This window comes from Astatotilapia calliptera, chromosome 12 (genome assembly GCF_964374335.1).
Source record: "Astatotilapia calliptera chromosome 12, fAstCal68.1, whole genome shotgun sequence".
Classification (NCBI taxonomy): Eukaryota; Metazoa; Chordata; class Actinopteri; order Cichliformes; family Cichlidae; genus Astatotilapia; species Astatotilapia calliptera.
The window spans coordinates 32,404,236-32,431,486 of record NC_137433.1 but is presented as its reverse complement, the minus strand read 5'-3'; the positions used below and the strand labels follow the sequence as shown (position 1 = coordinate 32,431,486).

The 27,251-nt window shown below is 38.1% G+C and overlaps 1 protein-coding gene across 2 annotated transcripts; it reads left to right on the top strand.

The window, feature by feature from the left end:
- Nucleotides 1-23: 23 nt before the first annotated feature.
- cabp7a (calcium binding protein 7a) lies at nt 24-27,251 on the top strand. Of its 2 annotated transcripts, none has more exons than XM_026187882.2 (5): nt 24-1,260; nt 18,858-19,001; nt 19,148-19,260; nt 21,043-21,193; nt 23,897-27,251. In XM_026187882.2, exons 1-5 carry the CDS (start codon nt 1,152-1,154, stop codon nt 24,025-24,027), a joined length of 648 nt encoding a protein of 215 aa, XP_026043667.1. In that variant the 5' UTR covers nt 24-1,151; the 3' UTR covers nt 24,028-27,251. The 2 variants fall into 2 exon arrangements, with proteins under 2 accessions (XP_026043667.1, XP_026043668.1); XM_026187883.2 differs by lacking the exon at nt 24-1,260 and adding an exon at nt 14,296-14,621.

The window sequence follows — 27,251 nt, the reverse complement described above, 5'->3', positions numbered from 1 at the left end:
GTGCATAATAAGTGCTATGCCTTCAGCCTCATGGATTATAATTTAGGCATTTGGGGTTGCAAGCCATTCATCCCCCCGGCTTTCCAGCGGTAGAAGGAAATCAACCACACACCCACCATTCATACGGTAATCAATCACACTTATGATTTTAGTGTAATGTCGGCGAGCAACCGGAATGCTCAGGGTGAGAGTAATTAAAAGGAAAAAAAAGAAGAAAACAAAGATCAGAGAAACCGACAGGGCAGGGAGGGTGTATTGCGTTTATGTGCTGTGTTGTGGGATTGCCTGCGTCCACACGCTGAGCGTATAAGTGTGTGTGTAAGTGCGCATGTATGTATGTGAGAGACAGAGTGACGGGGGCGATACAGAGAAGGGAGAGACTACATATCTGATCCACACAGAGAGCTTCCTTTCACAAAAACACTGAAGACTGAACAACTGGATTGCACTGCGCCCAGTGCTCACGACCAATTAAGAGCCAGCGAGTAATTATTGTCTGTAAGGATCCGGATGCGCCCTACTTTACCTGCCATCATATCGGGCTTTTAAGACACACATTTAGATCTTTTATGCTATTCACTCATCATTAAAAAAAAGATTTTTAACACGTCGTTTCTGTGGATGAAGCTGGCTGGAGCCTGAGGACGGAGTGCGTCAAGTTAGCGCATGTATCCAACAAGTGGATGCATGTGTTTCATCACGGCAGGCAATCATCGGGACTAAAAAAAACACAAGAAATCGATGGATTCATAACCCGCAATTTTATCACAATTGTTGTTTACAGCAGAGACGGAAAACGTGCTAATTAGCTCAGATGTGGAGGTTGTCTGAGCTGATGGTGATGTTTCTATGTGCGCATTTTGTCGGTGTTCTGCACTGCTCCTTTTACTGACTTTGTGTGTTATTCCTTCTAAACATATAACAACTGCAGAGAGGTAAGAGCCCCCCCACACACATTTTCTTGCTCTTCATTCATTGACCAAAAGGCATATTGAGGCGGACACGCTGCGGAATCCACGTTTTCCCTTCGCACCCCCAGCCCCTCATCCATGGATTTGCTTTTCCGTCGGTGACTGAGCGGGGAAGTTAGGATCCTCTCTGTAGACATTTCTGTATGACGAGGGCGCAGGTGGTATCCAGAGGTCGCAGCCATGCCGATGCATCCAGTCACCTCCACGCTGATGTACCGGGGGATCTGCACCATCCCTGACATCCTCTCCTACAGCGCGCCGGTGAACCTGCCTGAAGACGAAGTAGAAGGTGAGAATAATGATACCTGCTCACATAAAACTGAATGTTATCAGGACTTGTGAGTATACGGGAGGTGTTACTTTGTGCAGCGGCAGTGTATGTGGCCGCGGTCAGTTCCTGCGGTGGAGTTCTTTGGTTTTAAACTGACGCGCGGTCAGGACCTTGGACAGCGCTCGGAGAGCTTTGATTTAATACAGAAGTATCGAGACTAGAAGTGATTTGGATTTTAAGGGCAGTTTTTATTTTCACAGTTCCCTTTCTTTATCTTGTTATATAAAACAGAATGTGCTACAATAATCCTCATTTTCGATTTTTTTTCACTGATTGAATAAAAAAAAAATTGTTTTCTGTCTATTCACATTATCACATCATTATTTTCCATAAGTTCAAAGCAGGATTTCTTAAGAAAGGAATTTTGTTATAAAACGTTGCTCTGTGAGGTTAGTGATGCATTGGCTCGATCTAGTACCAGAAGCTAGGGCTGGAATTCACTGGCCTGTTAAGCCTGGCCACACTGACACTGAATGGTTTAGAGATATTTTATGCATCTTATCCCCATCTTTCCTGAAGAATGTGAAGCATTTGTCCCACATCTGCAAGATTATTAAATTAAGGGTAAATCCCATCATTTTTAAAAAAGTTGAATACATCTGAAACATCACAGCACTAAATATCAACACCAAGAAGCATGCTGAAAAATGACAGCTACACAGGACAATGTGTATTTCAGGATCATGAGAGCGTTTATGCCAGGAGTGCTTGCAATATGAACCTGTGACATCTGCACATTATCATACAGCAGCCCCTGAGACATGACTGAAGTCCCCAAGTGGATGTGATTAGAGGAAGTTCTTGTTTTGCTGCAAGTGTGTTTATGCTGTAAGCTGACATATTAATGCTAAATGATTCGTCCCCTGCACCTCTGATCCTTTTCCCCCCATAATGATTAAACGCACTTTCTTTGAAAAACAAAGGACAAACACATTTCTGACAAATTCGACTCCTTCGCTGGACAGATTCAGAGAGATGAGTGGGCACACAAACCTTTAAAACCTTTTCTTGACAGCTGCATTTCATGTATATGTGTGAAGTACAGACAAGCCTGGTCTTGTGAAAAATTTCTGTCTGTGAGTGCTGGAGCACAGACACCAAGAAGCAAACTGCTAATGTTACCTGCAGGTGCACAAATTTTGTCTCACATAAACAGGTTTGCATTTGCAATACTTGCAAAGAACCACTTGTAAACACATAATACGGTTGGCATCTTCACACTGAGGTTGATGTTAATTATAAAAGCTGAGTGGAAGAGGCCAAATATATATTGGTTTTGACTCCCAGAGGGTATTCAAAGGCAGAACATCCCCAGTGCATTTTGAACATTCTGTTTCAGAAAACACCAGAAATATCCAGAAAAGCTAAGATACGTAATACACATCTCCCTTGTTCATTTAATGCTTTTTGCCTTTTTCTTTTCTTTCTTTTTTTTGCTTTGAAATCCAAAAAATAAATAAAATAAAATAAAGATCAAAGAGATACATGTCAATGCCAAAAGTGATCCTTGCATGATGTTATGCTCTTAATTTCAGCATTGCATCACAGTGCTTTATTGTCAAACATGTGTACTTCAGGTTTCAGAAGTAGCTCTTGACTGTTGAGACTGACAAATCTCAGTTTTCTTTTCACCCCACCCAACCACTTTACTGTCAGCTCTGGATGCAATAAACAAACAACACTTCATTTTAGCTGCAATTAGTCAAATCCACTTATCTGCCACATGTGTCAGGAGACAAAGTGAGCCATTTGGGTTTTACAGCTCAACTTATAGTGGCAGTTTGATTGGAGAAGGCTGTGGTAATGCACAGTTAACAGCAGTGACAGAGCCTTTTGCAGCTGTTGTGATGCTGTGTGAGGGATGCCTTAGAGAAAGCGAAAGAGGCAGACTTTTAAGCCAGCGTCAATGAAGGGATTTGAACATTGTTGTTGTTGTCGTTGTCAAGTGACAGCTTCACAGCTTTTCCCACTAGAAAGCACAAAATGAGAATAATATAGAACATGACAGGGCTGAATGGTTTGTTGAATAATAGCAGAAAAAGAAAATGAAATGTTATGTGCCAGTATTGGTGCTTACTTTTAGTTAACTAAATTTTAAATCTATGGAAACAATATTGATATTACTCTCATTATTGTTTTCAGTGTCGCAGAGATGGAAGACAGTAACGCAAGCTGGAGTTAATTTATTCTGTGCAACCACTGCAGCTCTTAGAAAGTGTATTAGCCAGTATTACCATAGCTTCATTTCCTATTTAAGCTGTAGACAGTATATAAAAGATGGGCATAGCTTCTGAGTCCTCTTTCACCCATAAATTGAACAGTAAAGCTTGAAACAGCCTCTGAGTCTAAGAAGTGAAGCCAGTTTCAGTTTTCTGTGAATATAACTTAATGCTCATTTTGTTCATTACTCATATTAGTCACTATGAGATTGTCTGTTATTAAGAAACAACTTCTGTCCTGTTGTTAGTAGGAACATAAATTGTTTCTGTTTATATTCTTAATCCAAATCTGCTGAGCACCTTCGTCTTCCACACAGCCAGAAAACCTATGTAAAACATCTCAGATGGAGGTTTCTATGTGACGTAAAGGCTTGTGCATTTTGCACTCAGACTCGCCCTTATTTTCTAGATGTTGCTGTCAAAAGTAGCAAGAAAGTGATGAGGAAGAATAAAAGTCGTAGGACCTCTTGCATTAAAAACAGACATACATATTGTATAAAGATGCCACTGCAGTATTGGTGAGTGGTACGCTCCAGATGCCAAACATGATTTTTTTATGTGTGACATATTTTAACACAAAATCACATTTGGGTGATTTATTTATTTATTTATTTTTTAAATGTGCAGCTTATATAACGAATAACAGAAAAAATGTTTTTCTTCTTTATGTAACGACAAATTTTAAGTGAAAGACGAGGAGACAAGATTTTCATTCTGGATCTTAACTGACAAATTATGATCAAAAATAATGCCCAAACCCTAAATATGGATATCTGGAATAATATGGCTACTAGTACTTAAAGGCAATTTTAACAAACTGAACTTCCAGTGATAAAGTATTTCCTAGATTGGAGACACTGCAAATATTGAAAACATAAAAATTTAAAATATATAGTAACATCATTAAACATATTTTGATAAAATTTTGACAGCAGTGACGTTTCAGAAATGACTTGTAAATGAGGAACGCATTACCCGAGCGACCCTGTGGCTCTTCTCTAGAGAGGGACGAGAATTGGCTGGAAGTGTGAGGTGTCACAATCATCAGCTTGGCCGTCAGAGATTTGTCAGAAAATGAAATAGCACATTAGTGAATATGTGTATGTGAGCGCATGTAGAGGCATAGGAGGCTAAAGCCCTATTGGCACACATAACCAAGTACTTGATTTTCAATTACTGGCTTGGACACCCAAGGGAATGGACCAGTGGCACCAAACATCTTGACCAAGAAGGCTGTCAAAGCTATAATTGAAAAAAAAAAAGAAAAAGCAACTCAATTTTTTTCTAATGCTTTGTGTGTGTGTGCATGTGTGTGTGTGTGTGTGCATGAGAGAAACTTAGAGGTGGTAACAACTACTTTAATGTACAGTAATGTGACCATAATTTGAATTGGACTCCAGATTGTCCATTTCCCCTCCTACACAAGAGGAAAAAAAAAACAGTTGGTCATATTACAGGTGCTCAATATAGTTTAGACCTCCTCCACCACTACACACACACACACACACACACACACACACACACACACACACACACACACACACACACACACACACACACACACACACACACACACACACATTTATATATACACACAGCTCAGTGTCAATATCACTGCAGGTGGAATTAAGTGGGTAGCCCATTTCCACACAGCCTAACAACAGCACTATTGGAAGTAGCTTCAAAATAGTCCCAAGGCTGAGCTTTAAGCATTTGTATCAGGTCCCAGAGAAAGGCTCATGGAAATAGATGCCAGGAGATGCTGGTACACACGCAAACAATAAGAGAGAAGCAAAATGTTTGCATTTTCTTAGCAAACTTGCGATAATACAGTTTGTTTATTGTTGCAGTTGAAATCTCCTCCGCCTTTTCCCCTGCACTGTTGAAATACACAAGAACATTGAAGGAAACATCTGCTGACACAACTTTTAGTTCCATCTTTTCTTCATTCCCTCTGTTTTATGACCGTGAGGACATCTTTGGAAGGAAATGTGCTTTTGTATCGTTTTTTAAATCAGCCCCAAATTTCCTCTGTTGCTGACAGACTCTTGGAAGCTTCGCCCCGAAAAAACACTCTGTATTCATCATGTATTCATCAGTAGTAAATAAATTCGGGCATTAAGGCAAATTAATCCATTTGACATACTTATGCAAACTGCTCAAAAAGCCAAACAAAAGGATAACTCGCCAGTTTTCTAATAACATAATTTTCTGCCTAAAAGCAAGACCATTATGATGGCTATTTATGGAAGGAGTAAATGAATTCATAACAAAAATAAGTAAATATCACATTAGCATTATATTCTACATGTCTAGCTACCAGAAGGAAAATGTTAGTGCATATTAGTTTCAGCTATTTCACATGCTTGCAGGTATTATTACTCAGCACATGCAGCAAAATAAACATGTAAGCAGTCAGTATTTGACATAATTTGCATAGAATTTACAGTGAATAGACATTGTATTCGAAGATTTTAATAAAACCTGTCTTTATTTCTACTTTCACTGTGTTGGTATTAGTATTAAAAAAGATTCTCTTAATCATCATTACGGAAAGATGCAAGCATATCCCGACCCCAACCTGTCACAGAGCACCAGCAGGGACAAATCTCTCACGGAGCATTTTAAACTCACCAATTAACCATCTACACAGCAATTGAAATCAGTGCAGCCTACAAAGTTATCTCTCCATTTGTGCACACTTGTGGCAGAGTGAGGGGGCTTTCCTCGTCTCAAGATCAAACACAGATTCGACTGTCGTCTGCACCCCTCCCGTGGCACAGAGCCGCCGAGATGGTGCAAACGGGAAGTGACTGGAACAATGAGACTGAAATCAGTGAGACTGAAAGCTGGATTTAGAGATACTGCATTTTTAGTATTATTTTATGAAATATCAAACAAATGATGGTGAGAATTTACCACTTCCTTCATATATTTGTGGTTACAACAATATCACTAAATGGAGCTTTATATGTTGCTTTGTGCCAGAGAAAAAGACACTCTGGTGGGAGAGAGAGGATGTGAATGTGAAACCTTCCTCAAACAACCAGCAGAGTTTGATTATTTGGATGATGAAACTACTGAAGTCAGCGTTTTTGTGGTAGTGTACAGGACTGACTGCAGAGCTTGTTTACTTCATCAAAATGCATTTAGAATATTGAATATTCAGATTTCGTTTATTCAATGAGTTTTCCTCTCAGTACCAGGCATTTAACATTTACTGGGGCTTCTTTTTCAGTTTTTTTAGTCATTCCCTTGGCAGAGTTTTTGTGACTGCAAATCGTTTTGACTGACAGCTACTCAAAAAAAACCACCGACACCACTGTGTTTCTAATGGCATAAACTGCCTGTGAGGCGTTGTTGATGTTTCTGCTCGACTCCTACTGTAGCTGCAGCAGCAACATTGACTCATTTCTTTGCCCTGAGGTGGAGGGTTGACTTCCATTCCTTTGGAAATACTTACATGAATACAAATGAAGATATTTAAAGACACCGGCATCTGCTCGGAAAGACAGAAATTATGCGTATAACGTATTGCTGGTGCAGAATCCGTAGGCGTTGCGGGGGTGTACTTCTAAGGGGTCAACTGAGACCATTTTAAAGCATATATATTGCTAAGAAGATTTGGACATAACAAATGACCAGTGCTGATAGATGAAGATACGCTGGCTCATTTTCAGGAGTGTGGAGTGTGCAAACGATCCAGAAGTGTTTACCAAAACCAAACACTTATTTTTCTCTCCTATTCACATCAGCTATCGACTGCTATTTGCATGCTCTCTCCTAGGAAGCCAAAATTAGCTCAATTATTGTTCTCGTTCAGAAAAAAACACCATGTTTTACCCTTAAATTGGATCCCCCCAAAAAACATGGCTTGGATCCTTGAATCCTTGAATGCTTTCATACCCTCCTGCAGAAGAGTTTGTTTTTATCTAAACACTTTCTCTTAAAAAAATATATTGAAAAAAAAAATTAACAATAAAGTGAATCAAGCTAATAAATGAAGTGCCTTTCTACTGCTGAAACCATCGCTCTTGTACTCACAAATCAAGTCCTTTTCACATTGATACAAGTCTGCCAAACATCAAGCTCAAGCTCAAAAGGGCTTTTGTTGATTAACAAAGAAGAAGGACGCACAGCAGCACAGACTGCTGTAATTTTTCAATTGCTCCAATTTTTTTAAAAAAAGCCAATAAAGCCAGCATATTCATTATGAATTTGACTTTTTATGCACATGGATTTGTGAGTACCAGTGAAGGACGGTGAGATAATGTTGCGTAAGTTTAGAAGAAAGATCAAAAACCTGCAGAAAAATCTTACGGAAAACTCTTTCCTGCCTACTATAAAAAATGATAAAAAAGGATATATAAAAAACACAAGCAAGACAAAAACATTAAAATAATTAATTTTAGAAGAGAAACCCAAGTGACAGGTGCGTGTCACTTGGGACGGCCATTAAAGCGCCGTCCTTGTATGTAATCAGGCTGAGGATAATAAATCTCACTTTGTTTTTCTTCCCATCTCTTCTCAGTTCTGCGTAGATGCAGGGTCATCTTACACAGCCTGTAAGACAAACAGGCAGGCAGACAGGACTGGATTTGAAAATGGATTTCATAAATGTATCACCTGCCTGGATGGAAAAGCTCTGCTTGACATAGATGGTGAAAAAGATGTTAACTGAGCCTCAAATGAGCCTCTTCTTAGAGGGCAAAGTGCCCCAGCACCACAGGTGTCACCACAAGGTCACAGACACACACAAAAAAACCTTAAAGGGTTTGAAAATTGTCTACCAGAAAAATATATGAAGGTTAATTTGATTAAGAGAATTTTAATTTTGAGGTTATGGAGTTGAAAAGCAATTTTTTTTCAGTACCATAAACAGCAAGCATAAAGCAGGGTGGGAATGGGCCTGACTTTATCTGGAGGTGACTGGATCACATCTCCATTCAAAACTCTGATGTATTGTTTTCACACTTTTTTGAATAAATCAACAAAATAAGGGGAGATTTTGAGGTATTCAGATATATATTTTTTCTCTGAACAAAACCTCCTCTATGCAATATTTGTGGTGATATGACAAACAAAGCATTTCCCCCAATTTATTACCTAAGCAGAAGACAAGTCTTCATTTCTTTGCATACATCTTTTCTTCATAATGAGGAAAAGAAAAAGTTAAAGTCTTGACACTGACATTTATTATTTTCCTGACCCTTGTTATAGTTTAGTTATTTGACATTTCGATCCCATCGATATCTATATACTCATATAAATTCTGAGTTAATCAGTCAGTGTAATCTGGTATGGCATTCTATCACGCCAAAATGGGTTTTGATGAAAAACATGTGCTGCAGACTAACGGGGAATATCATGAAATGCTTTGATTATGGCTGCCTGGTGGCTTCAAGTTAAGTCATTTATTTCCAACTTGATTGATTGCCACAAAGAAGTGAATCCCGCAGACTTTATTACCTGTGAAATGAACTGTGATGAGTTCTGGGAGGTGAAGTGCTTTTTCTCCAGGGTAATATTCCTTTCCTTTGATGAACAATACACCAAAAGTTTATCACGCAATAATGGTGGTAGAAAAACAACATCCATAAGTGAGTGTGCACTGTTAGCCTGGTGGAACTGATGGGGGGAATGTACTGTGTAGTGGAGGCTTTTGATTCTTCCTGACTGACCTGTGCTTGAAGTGCTTCTGACGGGTTTTTGTCTTGTGGCTATCGGGCCCATCTCAGCTTGGCATCATCTGTGATAATGAAAACTTTATGCCTTGCAAAGAATAAGAGTGAGAGAAGAAAGATGGAAAGATCTCCATGTTTTTTTTTTCCTTTTCAGAAAAGAAAAACTGAACATCAGACTAAAATTTCACTGCCTGTCACTGGCTACAGTCATTCAAATAAAGTTTTTCCCTGTGGTCACTTCAGTGCTGCATTGGCAAAGTTAAGGCACTTTAAATTTTCTAACGAAGGGTGGAATTTCATTTCAAACCCAAAGACGAGCTTCCCCCCCACACACACACACACACTTCACCATATACTCCTTTCAAATCCCCAAGAGCCTTATTAGAAGCCTGTTATGGTAATATTTAAATCTTTTGGATGTCCAAGTCAGCCCATATCCAGCTAAAGATGGATTAAGGTTGCTATGAGTGTTTAAAAATAGTCACCCAAGGTTTGCACACACAGAGCAGAGCAGTGTTTTTCTCACAGTGATAAGGTCTCACATAAAGAGTGGGTGTGCTTCAATTACCGATCCAAAGCAGCCCTAAGCAGATGCAGGTCTGAATGAGGCAAAGAGGATCCCTGGCTCTGAAAAACAAGCCCTGGATTAGGTTCACGGATGCGTTGCTGTTACAAAAGCCCTGGCATTAGTCTGCTCAAAAAAACACCATGTGTAATTGGCAAAAGTTTTAAGTGAAGCTAAATTTATCCTGAAAATGGTTAAAAACCAAAACACTCAAAACTCTCAAGTAAATATTTTCATTGTTTAATCTATTTTCTGATTTTTTTTCTGTCTTAGCACTTTAATATGTTAATATGCTGTGTATTTGGTTAGTATTAAACTATAATATGTGTGACAGGATAAAAGCAAAAAACAAAGGGGGGAAACTAATCTTTATTTTTGACCCATTTATCTCATATTAGATCTGTAGAATAGCAACTGTTAATATCAATTTCTTAACTTGTTAGTACTAAAATAAATTAGACATTAATGTTACTTAATTAACTTTTACCTGTCAAAGAAAAAGTCCCAGTGTTGCTTAAAGGAAAACACTGCAGAGAAAGTGGAACTTGCGAGCCTTGTCGAGCCTTTTCCATTTATATGCATGAATAAGCTCCACTTCTAAGTGGTTCCTCACTTTGTTTAGAGCTGTGTACAGACTGTTTAGCAACTCCGTGCTGCTGCAAGGATGCAGCTCAATTCACTGATAAACAGCAGTATACAGGGAGCGTAGTGCAAAAGGGAGTGCACTGCACCTTTCTCTTGTGGGTGTTCTGCTTTAGAAGCTTGGCTCTTTCAGCCGCTGAGCTTAACTTGAGGTTTCATCCTATGTCAGATCACACCACAGGGGACTATGTGGCATTGCATCTGAAGGCCAACAAGCACCTCTGTACATCAAAGCAAATATCACATGCTTTCAGCGAAAATATTCCCACTTCCCTGGTGAAGCTATGGTCCCAGAAACAGAGCTGAAGAAGCAGCTTTAAAAAGAAAAAAATCGATTAAATGATGTATATTAATAAGGCAGAAGCTGAAAATTACATTAGTCGGAATTTAAAAGGCTGGAAGCAAAAATAAAAACTTTTGGGATGCAGTGTAAAATATAAATAAACACAATTCAATGGTAAACCCATATTTTATTCACAAAAGAATGTAGAAAACATCACATTTTTAAACTGGCACACTTGAATGGTTCAAAAAAGTTGGGACAGCGGCGTATTTATCCATGTATAGCATCCCATCTTGTTTTAACAACAGTCTGCAGGATAGTTGTTGGACTTCTAGGAGAGGAATGTTGTGAATTTAGCTGCTCCGCAGTCCTGGGTCTCCTTTGTAGTGTTTTTCATTTTATGATGTGCCAAATGTTTTCAGCTGGTGAAAGGTCTCGAGCGCTTGCAAGCCGGTTCATCACCCAGACCCTAATATTTTACGGGGGTATGTGTTGCTCTAAAACCATTCAACATTTATTGTGCTTTTCAATGTGTGTGAGCATCTTCCATAAGCAATAATACACAACCCATACCATCAGATATGCAGGGACCTGATAACATGTCAGGTGGTCTCTTTCCTCTTTAGTGAAGAAAATGTGATGTCCATATTTTCCAAATAGAATTTTAAATTTAGATTTGTCTGACCAAAGAACAGGTTTCCACTTTGCCTCCAATTTTAAATGAGATCAGCCCAGAAAAGACTGTGGTGTTTCTGGATCATATTCATATACACCCATTTCTTTGCATCATAGCATTTAACCTACATTTGTGGATAGCATGGTGAACTGTGTTCACATACATGTCCCTGAGTCCATGACAAAATCATTCCTGCAGTGCCACCTGAGGCCCTGAAGATCACAGGCATCCAATATTAATTTTAGGCTTTGTCTCTTGTGAACAGAAATTTCTAGATTCTAATAGTCTTTGATGATACTTTAAACTGTTAATGATGAGATATTAACAGTTTATGTTGAGGAACAATGTTTCACACTTTGTAGAAATATAGATATATATTTTGCAGATAGGTGAACATCTGCCCATTTTCTGAGAAACTCAGCCTCTAAGATGCTCCTTTTCGTATCCTGTCATGTTACTGACTTGTTGCGATTCAGAATCTAATGAGTTGCAAAAAGTTCCTACAGCTGCTTTTATTTAGACCTGTGTACAAGCCTTTTATTGTCCCATCCCAGCATTTTGAGATTTGTTACTGCCATCAAATTCAAAATTTCTTAATACAGAACAGTTTCTCAGTTCATAAATTTGATATGTTCTCTTCATTTATTTACATTTTATGCAGTTTCCTAAGTTTTTCTGAGCTGGGATTGTAAAAACATAGCATTTTAAAGGGAACTGCTTGTCACTTGTACGGCCTCTGGTCAAATTTGACATTTACAAACAACTTTTTCTCATTTTTAAATCTTTAAAATTTATTATGCATATCCTGAGAGCCAGCCTATTCATTTATGCCCTCTGTTTTTGGTCTATATCTTTTGACTTATATGAGCGACCTTACAAAATCCTGATGTACTAAATAGAGGACATCCTGGGCTTTCAATTGATATTTCATGTGGCCTCCAAAGAGGCAGGAAATCCCAAAAAAGTTCATTGGGAAGGTTCTTTTTTCTCAGTTCTCAGGAGGATATGCTGATTTCAGAAAGCTGCTTTCTTATGAATTTTGTTAACAAGTTAAACAAAGGAAAAAAGTGAAAACATGACTAGGTACAAGTGAGTGAATGTAAGGACAAGCTTCTGGCTCGGTAGCTTTCACGATCTTCTGCATCTTCCCATTAAAAATGCCCTCTGGCACTGGTGCCCAGAGACAATGATGCCATTTTAAAGGCTAGCTAGGCTGAGCATTTAAAACCTGTTATACTCAACTTAAACAAGTATTTGTCTCTTTGATTAGTGTGCAGTGCAATTTAATTAATTGATTTTTCTTTTTTTTAATTATTGTTATAGAGAGAGTGTCTTCTTTACAGTACAGTTAGTACATAATACATATGAGTCCAGTCCATTTTGGGCAAAAGAATAAAATTAAAAGGAAAGAATAAAGCTGTATCTTCTGGGTAAAATTAAGATATAGTGCTATCTCTTTGAGAATTTATTTATCTGGATAGAATGTGGTCAAGAATAGAAAAATTAATTATTTTAGAGACTGATTAGTCAGCCTAGTCAGCCTATGGAGATTACACATGGTCTTCTTTACTTCAGAGATTTGTTACTTCATTCAAGTAGCACTCTGGCCTAGTTTCATGTGGAACCAAGTGGTTTTGATAAAATATTTGAACTAACTCTAAATTTTCCAGCATTATGCTCATGTATCTCACAGGACACGATAATCCATTCATTATATTTCAAGCCTGTACAACACAACAGTTTCAGTATTCTGTAAATGATGTTTGTCACCACATAAAATCATCCTCCAACAGGTTATTTTTAAATAACAAATATAATGATACACTATAACTACTAATAGTAACACTGCTACTTTGGCCTTTGATCCATGAAAAGGCTTTCATGAAGGAGATCATTTGCAAAAACAGTTTTGGCACCTCATTTGAGAATGTGCTTGCTTCCTGCAAGGCACCAACATGTTTTAGCAGCAAGTGTCTGCTGGAAAGCCCCTCTTTCTAAAGTAAACAGATGGAGCAGGGTCCTCAGGTGGATACTGAGCTATTATTTTTTCTATAAACAATAACATCATACCCAGTGAAGGAAAAAACACAGCTGGAGGCTCTCGGTGATTCAGAATATATCTTCAGTTAGACATTTTGCAGTGGAAATTGATGTCAAAACAGCTGCTGTGAATGTCACCAGACTTGGCTTTATAAATTGCATATCCACACGTAATCTGTTGAAAAACATGATTTTTAAGTAGCCTTGTCCCCTTCGTGCAGTTTCTTTTCTATCCTATGCATTTACTTGATTGTAACAGACTATTTCCTGGATTTACTACTATACAGTACAGCACAATTATATGCTCTTTTCTACCATCACTGACATTTTATGGGTTTTTTTTCTGCTGAGAAATTTGTTGTACTGTCACACTGTCGATATTACCTTAGGCTTGTCTATTCATTACCCTGCTTCAAATGATGTACACTCGTTTAGCATTAGAGTTCAGTAATTTAACGGCAGCTACTGGCTGCAAGCTGAAAAGTATTTTAAAAAAACAATTTTATTTTCCTTACCCAGAAAGCTTTTATTGGAACTAAATCATATAATAGAGACAGGTTATGTATTATTTAGTAGCAGCATTCACTTATTGTTTCCATTATTCATTCCAAACCTACTCAACATTTTTCTTATTTACACACCTAAATTATCTTTGTCTTTACTCTGACCTGATCTAAAACTTCCTCAGACGTGTGGGGAATTTAAATGTTCCTGAATCTTATTACAAAGTCCGCATGAGATTTATCATCAGTTGTGAGGGACCAAGCAGCCAAAGCAAAGAGGAAACAGGCAAAAAAGTATCTTCAAAAAGGGTTTTCTTTATTTTAACCCTCAAAAAGTCCAAAATTAACAAAATTCAAAAACATATTTAGCAGGCCCATAAAAGAGGTCAACTAAAAATAACTTTACGAAAAGTAATTTCCAGAAACTTAAACAAAACAAAGTGAGACACAACTTAACTCACAAACTGACCTAATTACAAAGACACATGAGGGTAGCTTTTATAATGATTTGGCCAAACCATTTACACACAATAGGGGGGAAAACAAAAACACACTAATATTAACTAAGCACAGAATAACCTAACTAAACCTAAAACACCCCTGCTCCTGGTAAGCCCATGGTTGGTCCTGCTGAGCAGGCATGTTGTTCCCAGAGTCCTCAGCCACGCCTTTTGCCCAGACAGGAAACAGCCACCGCCCAAACCCAGGTAACTCAAAGAAAGAGAAACATAATTAATATAACAAAACATTTTAGAAAAACCACACAATGCTACTATGTGCGCGCCTCATAATATCAGTGTTAGGTTTAACCAAATGATTAATGAAGAAAAGCAAACTAATAAAGTGAAAAAATGGACTGACTTACCCCTGTGTAGCTGATGCCATCACATCGGTCTTTAGTGATACATTTCATCTCAACAAACGAATTACAAATACTGCCAATCTGACATGTGATTTCCTGAGCACTATGTATTGTCTCTTTAAGATTCATCCCCAGCTCTGCTCTTGTGTGCTAATCAGGCTTGTAAGACGAGGATGTGACAAGTTTCAAATTGTAGGTGACTCGGTCGTGGATGTTGTTGCATAAATTAAGGGATTCAGTCCCTCGTGAAAGGTAAACAAGTGGAGAATGAAGGGAAATATGCAGTGGGGCAAAGAGGAGCAATTAACTGCTGAAAGATTTCCCATAGTGATTGAACTCAAGGTTTCAAAGTTTAGAAGAAGCTTTCTGCTGACACAGAGTAGTTGCAACACTTAATGCCCTTTGCTGTCGAGTTTGTTAGTTTATGTTTAAAGTAAGTGCTGTAAAAATAATACTAAAAACAAAAGAAAAAAAAACACACACACACATTACTCGGATTTCTTACTGTTGTAGTGTGGATTTCTAGTTTTCTGTGATGGGGGGAAAAAAAAACACTTAGAGTACCTCAGCCTCAGCTGCACTTAATTTGAACACTATCTGTCATAATGCGGCAGTGTGCAGGCAGGATGGGGACCCAATCGCAAACTCACGGAGGCAGGAATGAACTCAAAATTCACAGCTTTATTGCTGGAGAGCAAAACCATGCAAACTAAACTGGGAAACTATAACACACAGCCATGAATAAGGGAGAACACGACGCAGAACTGAGAGAGACGCGGACATAAATACACAGAGGGTTAACGAGGGAAGTGGGGGAACACAGGTGACACTGATAATCATAACGAGACACGGCAGGAGTAAACACAACACTGGCGGGAGACTGTCAAAGTAAAACAGGAAGGGCACAGAGGTGCAGACAGGAGGAGAGAGAAAGCACGGGGAGAGCACAGACATACCGGGCTGGGGAAACATGGAATAAAACACAAGGAGGGGAGGACTCACCGATACACAGAGGGGCACACAGGGGGTAAAGTCACAAGGGGAAATCAAATAAGGAACATCTTAACAGAACAACCTAGGAACCGAGGCATAAATAAGGAACAAAATACAAAACGCGCGAAAACTAAGAATGCTGGGTCAACATGGCCCAGGATCATGACACCATCAAACTTTAATTATTATTATTGTTATTTTTATAATTATTATCGTTGTTGTTGTTAATACTGGTCAGTGGATGTGAGATTTGATATGTTAACATTATAAAAACATCAAAAGAAATGATTAAAAACTAAGGGACTCATCAGCTCCTACTTGTATGTCGTCTGCTACTCTAAACACTAAAACCCAAACACTCACAGTGGAGGATCCAACAGACTGGGATGGTTTCATTAACCAGGAAAAGGCAGAGATTTTGTACGCCAAAATCATAAAAATCAGAAGAAACGGTAGCTTTTTGATCATGTATTTGTATTTGTACAGTGTTAAAGTGGTGGATGCTCATGTTAAAATCATAATATTATATTAAAATTAATTTATAATTACATTTGAAATGGCAAATATATTAAAAATATTGCATGATAAGGTCATTTTGTGTACACATCATTTCTATGAGCCAAATACTCAAGCTTTGGATTACATGAATCTGCATGTGATTCATGTAAGAGGGGACGGGATATCCTTGAGACCCACATAGCAAGGAGGTCTGGCCCGGATCTGGTATCAAGCCGGCACTGCTGGCTGACTTCTGGCATGATGTGTCATCCAGATATAGGCCAGGCCTGGCATAAATGGCACTGTCTATGTGATGGCATGCCATATCTGGCTCGATTGTGGTTTCGTTAATGTGGCCTAGGCCCATAGAAAACAGGTCTGGCCCGGATCTGGCATCAAGCTGGCACTTCGGACTGACTGGTATCATGGCAGAGTGTATGTCAACCAGATGTGCGCCATGTCTGGCAATGATAGCACTGTTTATGTGATGCCATGCAATATCTGACTCAATTGTGGTTTGGGTTATGTGGCCCAGGCTCATAGAAAACAGGTCTGGCCCGGATCTGCCATCAAGCTGGCACTTCTGACTGACTGGTGTCATGGCAAACTGTATGTCAACCAGATGTATGCCAGGTCTGGCAATGATGGCGCTATTTATGTTCCTATTTTCCTATTTTAGTTAGAAGATCCACATGCCATGTTGCAATACTGTACTGCTATGGTAGCCAACGTTTCAAATGCAGGTTTGACAGGTTTGTGAGTGTACACTTTATCCAAAACCTAGTGAGGTTTACTCATGTTTACCACTGGGTGGCTGTAGCTCATGCGGTAGAGCAGATCCCCTACTGATCGCAAGGTTAGTGGTTCGATCCCTGGCTCCTCCAGTCTGCATTTCACATCTGGCAAACCAGATCTGGGCCACCAAAGGGCCGTCATTCTTTGCCGTACGTGGGCCATGTGTAAGCACATTGTGTGGGCCAGATCCGGGCCATACCAATTTTGCTATGTGGGGAGGGGATATCCTTACTCTAGTCATACCAGCCAACATGTAGTTCAAACCTTCTGTATGTGAGGGCCAGCCAGTGAGACGATAACCGGCTCAAAGGGGTAGTAAAGCGAGGTTAGCTAAAACAGGTCATTTCAGACAGTGGATGAATTGAATATACCAAGGGATGGTATAAGATTAAGGATTATTCGGAACTGCGATAATGCAAGGCTGCAAGAAACCCAAACAGAAATATAGAATTGGGATTTACAATAAGTCACCCTTCAATGATAAATGAAAAATAAAAGACCTCTGTTCTAGTTTCAGGTTCATACACAGTGAAAACATAAACTGAAATGCAGCTCTCCTTCAATGAAAAGATTTAAATTGTCAAAAGAGAAAATAAACCAATGAACACTGATTTTAGAACAAGAAACTCTGAGCTATAGTGACAACTAAATATTCTTAGTAATACTGAAAAAATAACTAGACAGCTTGGGGACTCGAAGCTCTATGTACAAAAAGAGGAAGGGAAAGTATTTTAAGCAATGCTTATTCCCGTGATGTATCTTGATAAGATCTCATTGTTAGACCATCCCTGCCTCATAAAGGCCCATGCTGTTCAAACTCCATGGCTACAGCCTGAAATGCAGACTGGCTCTTAACAATTTGTAGTCTCATGATCCAAGGTATTGAATTTATAAGATTTTTTTTTTTTTGTCTCATCGGTAAGCTCCTCCTCCACAGAAACGGCTCCAAACATACTACAATTGAGGTTTGGTTTTAATGTGACTTGAGTTTGTAGTTTTTCTTCAACTGATGACAGAGAGTGCATACATTTGGATACAAACTGTAACTGATCATTTGTTAAGATACTTAATAACAAAACAGACTCAAATACAAAAAAGCCACACATCCAACAGATGTTTTCAATTTGGACTGCCAAATGTTTTGACACAAACATCTCAAGTCTCTTTGGACCCCACAATAATTAGATTTCTAACAAAATGATAAGTATGTGTTTGTGCTGTGGAGCTAGTTTAAAATCAGCTCATCACTTTTACTGTAGCAATTCCTTCACATTACAGTGAGTGATTTTATTTCATCTGATGATGCCATTCCTTACACAGAGAAGTTTTACAGTATTTTTGAGTTGCTGGTCCATTGGTAGTTTCCAATCTCATTTCAACCTGACTGTCATTTATTAAAGAATTGGCAGAAAGCATTTACCAGAATGTCTCTGTTTTCCCTCTCAGTGTGGCAGAATTACACACTATTTTTAGATAGTAAAAAAACAACAACCTTCTGTTATTTAATAAGTTTAAATCATCCCTATCAAAATACAAGGCAGAGACTACTGCCCTTACAGTTTGTCTTGATCTCATTGCGTTGTGTTCAAGGTTTTTTTTTTTTTTTTACTCTTTTTTTGGCAGTTAACTTGTGTTCTCCTGAGCTGCCAACCCCCATATAACTATGACTCAAGCAGTGATGCAGCATAACAAATGTGTCTTTGGTGTGTGGAAAATTTCCCACTTTCATATCCTCGTTTGCCGTAAGACTTCAGCTTGTGTGTGTGTGTGTTTGTGTGTGTGTCTTTTTCTGCAGAGATCCGTGAGGCCTTCAAAGTCTTTGACCGCGATGGGAATGGGTTCATCTCAAAGCAGGAGCTGGGCATGGCCATGCGTTCCCTTGGCTACATGCCAAATGAGGTGGAGTTGGAAGTCATCATCCAGAGACTGGACATGGATGGTGAGGCCAGCAAACAGATTGGATTTTACTATTTTAAATCACAAAAGCGCAGATGCTTTGTTCTGCTTTTGCCCACAAAACTAGGCTTTACTGCAGAAAAGAAAAAATCAGCTATAATGAACACTAACTGTTCCTCTTTTCTGCAGGTGACGGCCAGGTGGATTTTGAGGAGTTTGTTACTCTTCTGGGTCCAAAGCTCACAGCAGCTGGGTTACCAGACAAATTCAGTGGCACTGACTTTGACTCAGTTTTTTGGAAGGTGCTCATTATAAAACATTATTTCTTGTTATTAAAAGGAGACAAAGACATCATTAATGTGGTAAACTTCAACGCTATTAAACATTTAGGTTCTTTAAAGGAATAGCTGTTTAAATTGTTACATCCACTGATTTGTTAATGGAATCCTGGATCTTTGTTTGCATGTGGCGGCAGTCTTATCACTTAGTCAAGTCAATTTTTCATGCAAAATAGATATTAATTTATTTACAGACACCTCATTAGACAATCAGCTGTTCATTTTGACAGTGTGATAGAAATTAGTGGGGATGTAGCTCATGTCAGGGTTGTTTTTGTTGTAGCTGTGTGATAATAGCATTGAAATGCCTGTCAAAAAAAATGAGGTTCCAAACTGAGTCTGAAAGAAAGGGAATTAATGTGAGTTTTTCATATGCTCAGTGCACAAAAGAAGAATCACACCTGCTGAGGGAGTCGAGAAGCCCAAGAGAGTGTTGCATAGCATCGTGTAACATTATATAACAGAATACTAGTATGAAGCATGTGCTGCTGGATTGATCACACAGTGCCTTCAGTCACAACAGCGAGATGAGCTTAGGCTGAGCTCAATTCATATGTGACAAGCTGGGAGTGAGACTGGTGTCTGTGCAGTGATGCACAATATTGACACCAAAGGGTCATTTATGTGTCTGAGATGCCAGGGTGCTGACGAGACTGACCAGTGATCACTAATTAAGAAATAAAACATTGATAGTCAAATTAAGAATACATAATGCAGAATGGTTTTATTGTTCTGTGAACAAATTTCTCTTTAACAATTCTGTTCACATAAAAATGAGAAATGAGAAATTAATAGTAGTTTAGAAAGTAATTACACTCACCAGACATTTAATTAGGTAGACCTTGCAAGCACTGGGTTGCCTTAATTCTTTGTGGCATGGATTCAACAAGGTGCTAGAAACATTGCTTCGAGATCCGCTCCTCTCTGGATAGTTTCTTTTTTTTCTGACCAGTCCCTGTATACCATAAAAAATGGTGGTGTGGAAAAATCCCAGTAGATCAGCATTTTCTGAAATACTCAGCCTAATATGGCACCAACAACCATTGCTCATTCAAAGTGATTTAAATCACCTTTCTTCCCTGTTCTAATGCTCAGTTTGAAATTGAGTTACTGCCATGTAATTAGCTGATCAGATATTTGTATTAAACAGTTGAAGAAGTGTATCTAAAACAGTGTTCAGGGAAAGTACTTTAGATTACACCAACTAAAGGGGAATGTAAGGGATGTGGTAAAGGCTAGTAAATACTTTTTTTGCTGCCTTATTCACCTTTATTAGATTGACTTCAGCGATTATGTTGCATTTGTTTTCCATTTTATGAAATATTTAAGATAATCTAATATTTATTATTTACTGAAAAAAACACAAAATCCCAAGGTTAAAATTTTAGATCTGGGGCACATGTTTCACCTAAAATGAGGAGCTTGCACTCAAATCAGAAATAGGATTTGTTGAGTAACAGATCCACCTGGGGAATCTCTCACTCAAATTTTCCTTTGATCTAAATGTCATTCATTTAGAAATCTAAAATGCACATTGATATCACTCATATTTTCCATCTTCTGGTAAAGCCTACACTGCAGAAAACATTTTCTTTAAATTACAAGACAGCAGTGCTATTTATGCACTTACATTCTCTTTATATTTTATGCCTGTGTGTGTTTATAGATTTCTGTCTTTGCATTTGAATGTTTTTACTGTGCCTTCCAGCCTGTGTCCACGTTAATGTTTGGTGTGTCTATCCCCAGTGTGACATGCAGAAGCTTACAGTGGAGGAGCTGAAGAGGCTACTGTATGACACCTTCTGTGATCATCTTTCCATGAAAGACATCGAAAACATCATAATGACTGAGGAGAATCACATAGAGAACCCCGAGGACTGCCAGGTGGACATAGACAGTAAGGAACCTCCTATATTTCAGCATACTGCTGTGTGTTTTGTACCCTGAAGTTAAAGCGAAAGTCTAGAACGTAATCAAGATTTTCTAGAGACAAAATAAATAAATAAATAAAATAAACAAATAAATGAATAAAATATGAATATTGAATAAAAAATAACATTCTGGGTTTTTTTTCTTCTTTTTTTTTTTTTTTAACTTTTAACTGCTTTGTAGAAATTAGCATTGCTTATAGGTTATAGGTCCCTAAAGCTATATGAAACATGGTGTAGCTCTTCATGGTGTATTTAAAAGATATGACATTTACATATAATAATGTATTATTTATGCTAATAACAATGTCTTTGTAAACAAAGCACAAGGTTTCCTGGGCTGTTCAGGCCCTGATAATCACAGACACTCTCTACACACAAATGGTTGTTAATTGTTGTAAATGATATCTGTTATTAATTTCACAAATGATCTTCACTTGTAAATTACATCACATTTGCAAGCTCTGTCCTTTTCTATGATTATGTATTTGTCTAAAGTATGAGATTTCGAATTATAGGGAAAGGCCAGTATAAATAGTAAAAGCACTAAAAGCAACAATAACAAGGACCATAGAAAGAAGATGAAAAGACAACAACACATAAAAGCAAGTCTGGAAAAAATGGGGCTTTTAAGAAGGGATTTAAAAGAAGTCACGATTCTGAGAGCCCTACCTCCCCAGGCAGGTCACTCCAAAGCTAAGGGGCCCTGCTAAAAAAGCACAGCCACCTTTAGATTTAAACTTTGACTTTGAAAAAGCCAAGAGGCCTCCACCTGTGGATCCAAAGCTGCTAACTGGCTTATATGGGGTCAGTATTTCTGTCATGTACTTCAGTGAGGAAAATCTTAAGATAAATTCTAGAATGATTAAGGAGTCAACAATAAGTAAGCCAGGATTGTGTAATGCGATACCATCTGCTAAACCTATCATGGTCTCTGGGTCTTTGAGTACTTTTTCTTTCTTAAATGTTTAATTCCTTTGGCTTTGTGTAAAGAAATGTATGTTCAAGTTCTTTTCTTTTTTTTGTTTTCTCTTGACATTTTTTGTATTTTACTATATATTGTTAATTATTATATCTTTCCAGCAACCTCTGTCTAAATTTTTGCTTAGTATTAAAGGTCTACTTTTTAGGTTATCTCTGGTTTTTTGTGTATCTTGGTTGTCAGTGTTTATTTTTCTATATATGCCGTTGTTGTTATTCCCTTTTGTGTCCTAAGTCTTGTTCATCTCCTGCTTTGTATAGGTTTTTATTGCTTATTTTCTAGCCTTGTTTATTTAGTGAACTTCATTTAGTTCACTTTGTGTTTCCATTGTGTTTCACTTTGTCTGATGTTTGTTTGTCTTTCTGTGTTCACCTGGTCCTCTTCTCTTCTTCACGTGTCAAGTTAATCCAATTCTCCTATTCTGTTGTGTCACACTTCCTGTTTTATTTTATAACTGTTGGTCTCTGTGTCGTGTGTTGAGCTTAACTTCCCCCGCCTCTCATTGTGTCTCCAGCTGTGTATCCCACCTGTTAGCTCTCCACTTGTGAACCTGTGTGTAATCTTGTCTCGTTCATTGCTGTGATGTCCTCATAGCTGTATCTTTCAGCTCTCTTCTCTGCATTGCTGAGTATCTCCTTGCTTGGTTCCCTGTGAGTCTGTCTTTTCGATCACTGGCTTTCTTCCCGAGTTGGCCCTGAAATTTTGGACTTTGTATTTTTGGACTAATCAACTTGTTTTGAATTAAACTTCCGCCTTCCAGCATCCAATTCAGTTTGCTTGTACTTATATTGTCCCAAATCATAATAATAATACAGTAACAACTATTTACATTGTCGAACAGTATGAATACATTATTATTTCTTTCAGATTAAGTTCTCATACTTCAAAATTCCCCACAATCGCATTTGAAAACAAAAAACAAACAAACAAACAAAAAAAAACCCACACCAAAACTCAGCCCTCCCATCAACCAGTTTCTCCCATCAGCAAGCTCACTCGATTAAAATGTGCTCTAGGTGCTTATCAGCAGTAAGTGAACTGCTGTGCTCTTATAGGCTGCTGTTCTGTAATATGAAAAATATGACATTATTTCTACTCCCCTCTGTCTTTCTTCTCACTCAGTGGGGGAAAAAAAACAAAACAAAAAAACAAATTATGCCTCTTTATTATTAGATACATGAAATTTGCTGATGATTTTCTCTCAAAAGTAATTTGATTTTTTCTCCTATGTAAATTGTTTTTAAACAATATTTTATCAATTTTCATTTATTTATTTTTTATTGGGGAAGCGGAGATGTAAAAGTACAACAGATATGAACTCTAACTTTACTGGAGATGATTCTGCAGCTGCGTTGGACCTAAACAATTACACCTTTGATTCACAATAGTTTTGATGATGTTTTGTCCTTTAATATGCCAGTCGGGTGCCCTTTCATTGGTTTATTGTTCCAAAACTCCAATTAACATTTCAATCTAGATGTAATTATGTAGCATACAGGTGTGAAAGCAAATTTTCTTGGCTGTGCACACTCCCCTTCATTTGTGTTCTTGTAGTTGTATGATTTTGTGGTGAGCTTTTCATTTGGAAATAACAATCAAATGTCTTTCAACCATTAAATAATACCAGATTCAGTGGACCTTCAGCTCATTTTGCTTTTCCTTGTGTCTCTTCCTACTTCCTTTTCCCCAGGCTCCAGCCCGACGCAGCAAGTCAAGCAAACTTGTGTGCGCAAAAGCCTGATATGCGCCTTTGCCATTGCTTTCATCATCAGCGTCATGCTCATCGCAGCTAATCAGGTGCTGCGAAGTGGCATGAAATAAGAGTTGAGGCGTTTTCTGCCTTGACCAGCATTTACTGGCTACCATAAAAGACTGTGAAGATGAAACTCAAAAACAAATACAGACAATCACATGCGTGTAAAATAAAACATGACTGTAGAATACAAAAACTGGAGTCCCCAAGGACACAGACATTTGTCTTGGTGGCAAATACATGCCGACAACTTACAGTTCCAAGGACACCTGGACCTTACGTACCAAGAAACAGTGGCGCTCTTATAATGGACAACTAACTACACATATCACTCTTCGTAACACAACATTTAGTATTCATTAGCTATGTGCATTTGAGCAGTGTTGCATTCAGTATGGTGGCAGCTATAGAGAGTTTAGTGACTGTCCAGTTTTGTATTTGTTCAGTGTACTATGGGGTTTGTTAATATTAAATAGAAAGAATCTGTGAAATATTGTGGGAAGTGTCAATGTGTGCAAGGTCTGGAGTGCACGGTGCTCTGCAGAAATTGTATGGGGTGCAACATTGTTCAGAACCACTTGGGAATAACAATAGCTTGGTAAGAAAGTGAGATAATAGTTTATAGGGTTTAATAGGTTTGCAGGGCGGTGGATGTGACTGTGTGGATGCTCCCATTCATTCACAGGCTGCGGGGCTTTGGTCTTAGCAGGATGGTGCAGGGTGAAGTAGGTTAACTGTTCTCGGGGGGAAGATGCTGAACTGACAGGCAACTGGCTGAAAATAACTGGTCATGCAGTAAACACTCGGCTCTGTCTGCTTTGCAGGCTTGAGACAATGATCATCATCTATGCATGACATGCATGGATTTAAACAGTCGTCTTGACACATTTGTAAAAGTTCTTCTTAATGTATTAATTGTTATGACTGTGTACTAGAGCTGTTTTCGATTCCTTAATGAAAACTGTGAGCAATTGTGTGTGGTGCAGGGTATCAGCATTCACAACAAATATAAAGCATACAACTGCATGACAAAGAAGGGCTGTGGTAATATACAGTATGCTCCTAGAAAAAGTCTTTTTTTTGGAATTGCTAAGCTATGGACATGCAGGCCTGAAGTCATCACACACTCACGGGGCAGTAACTGAGTAAAAAATACATCACTCAAGTATTTAAAGAATATGCATCTGGTTGGTAATAGGGAAAAATGTGAAGCAATGTATTTTGTTCTTTTTAAGTGTTTTTATGTCTGGACATGTTGCTAAAGAGCAATAACTGTATGTGAAATAGACACAAGACGTTACACAAAACTCAGTACAGACATGAATCCTTGAAATTGTTTTGCATTAGTTTTCTATAGCACTTCTAGAGCAGATATATTTGGTGATGTTCAAGGGAAAATGGAACTACTGTCTTATTCATTGAGATGGAAAGCTCAAGCACGAGAAGACTGTATGTCTGAAGCTGCCCATTGAGTTAAAGTTTAACAGGGGCTGGATGGCAAAGAATTGCAATAAAATAATAACATGTGAAACAACACACAAAGTGTGTAGTTTAGATTGTTGTGCATGCAATTAGGTACGGTCTCTTGTTATTAATGTGTATTGTACATATAAGCCAACATTACCAAAGCTAAGGAGGAATCTGTGACTGGAGAACTGGGCCACATAAGGGCACAATTTCTGAAATCTGATCATTTTGAATTATTGAACAGAAATCAGAAATGCTGCAGTCTCTTATAAACTTGTATTTAACACCAGCCAAAGATATAAAAAAAAGCCCTCCACAGTACCCTGAAAAAAGACTCTATAAAGACAGATCTTATGAATATCCCTTGTTAAGTCGTGATGTATTGACCTTTTGATGATACTGTTTTCTGCCCAAGCCTCTACTGTGTTGTCTGAGATGCGAGTGTTTTAAGTGCTGCAGTGCTGTGTCCCTCATTCAGTAGATCTGAGTCAAATGGGAAAAAATCATCATTCTGCCACTGCCAGCTTCTTATTAGCAAAATTCATTTTTAGCATACATTTAAGTTACGCTTTTATAAACTCATTGTACCCTGCACTACTATTTAAATGGTTCACAAAAAGATCTAATACTGCTCAACAACAATGTCTATATAAATTATTTTGGCAGATGAGACGTCGTCATTGCAATAACTTGGAAATCATGACTAACCTTGTGTTATAGATGGTGTTTTCTAAGCTTTCGGGCACTTGCAGAGGAATTATTTCACCAACAATTAGCCAAATGAGTTGCAGCTACTTTCATGAAATTGTATGTCCAAAAGCCTAACTTCAATCCCAGTTTGATTTTTGTTAATACCCAAAGTTATAGCAGTGCTGATCTATATTTTTTTAATACTTTGTTTTAAAAATACTCAACTTCTAACTCCTCTCAACCTTATACATCCTCCTTTTTCATGGGTGCCTGTACTACACAGGAAAACAGCTACAATAACCACTGAAATGGTGCCTCGCTGTTTGCTTGCATTTGGGATCTGAGGGAGTATTTGGACCCAGTAATGGCTATTACATCAGACTTAACAAGGAGATTGGCTGTTCCTCAAACTTGGATCTAAAAGGAGCCAAAACCACAAACAGGAATCAAAAACACAACTATCTCACAGAGCCAGGCAGGGTAAGGACTATCACATGCACCTCAGCAATTTGTCAAAAGTGTCAGCTCTTAGGGGAACACAGACAAAAACAATAAAAGTCCATTTATTCAGATAAACCTTTGTTTCCATTTTGCACTTTAACATGTGCTGCAACGCACAAATACAGCTCACCGCCATGATTGTTCATCCATTTCCAAAAATAATTTAGACATAAAGAATCACTTTACCATAGATGTATCTATTTTTTTTTTTTTTACTAGAATGTGATGAATAGATTATTACCTGACTGGCAAAAGATGCTCGCATTCACTTCCTATATTACCAGTGAGGGAACATTGTCATTGGGGAATAAAGTTATTAATTTGATTTGTTGCCATATTCTCAGACATTTTGGCATTGTACACAAACATAGAAATCCATCAGACATGGATGTATTATTTATTATCAGAGCAAAATGTACAAACCAATATTTATTTTCTTTTAACAGGTGAAAAAAAACTGTACAAACATGTTGGTAGTCTACTGAATGTTCTGCATTGCACTGTACTTTATACCTGTCTTTGGATCTTGCAAAAATGTTTATTGAACATGTGATATCTGTTCATTGACTCCACCTGATGTTCTTCTATGTCTGTGGAATAGTGTTTCACCTGAATAAACCATATAACAACTGTA

Coding starts and splice junctions, on each gene's coding strand:
- cabp7a (XM_026187882.2), top strand. CDS start 1,152: ATGCCGATGCATCCAGTCACCTCCACGCTGATGTACCGGGGGATCTGC. Junction 1,261..18,857: donor GCCTGAAGACGAAGTAGAAG/GTGAGAATAATG, acceptor CTTTTTCTGCAG/AGATCCGTGAGGCCTTCAAA. Junction 19,002..19,147: donor CCAGAGACTGGACATGGATG/GTGAGGCCAGCA, acceptor TCTTTTCTGCAG/GTGACGGCCAGGTGGATTTT.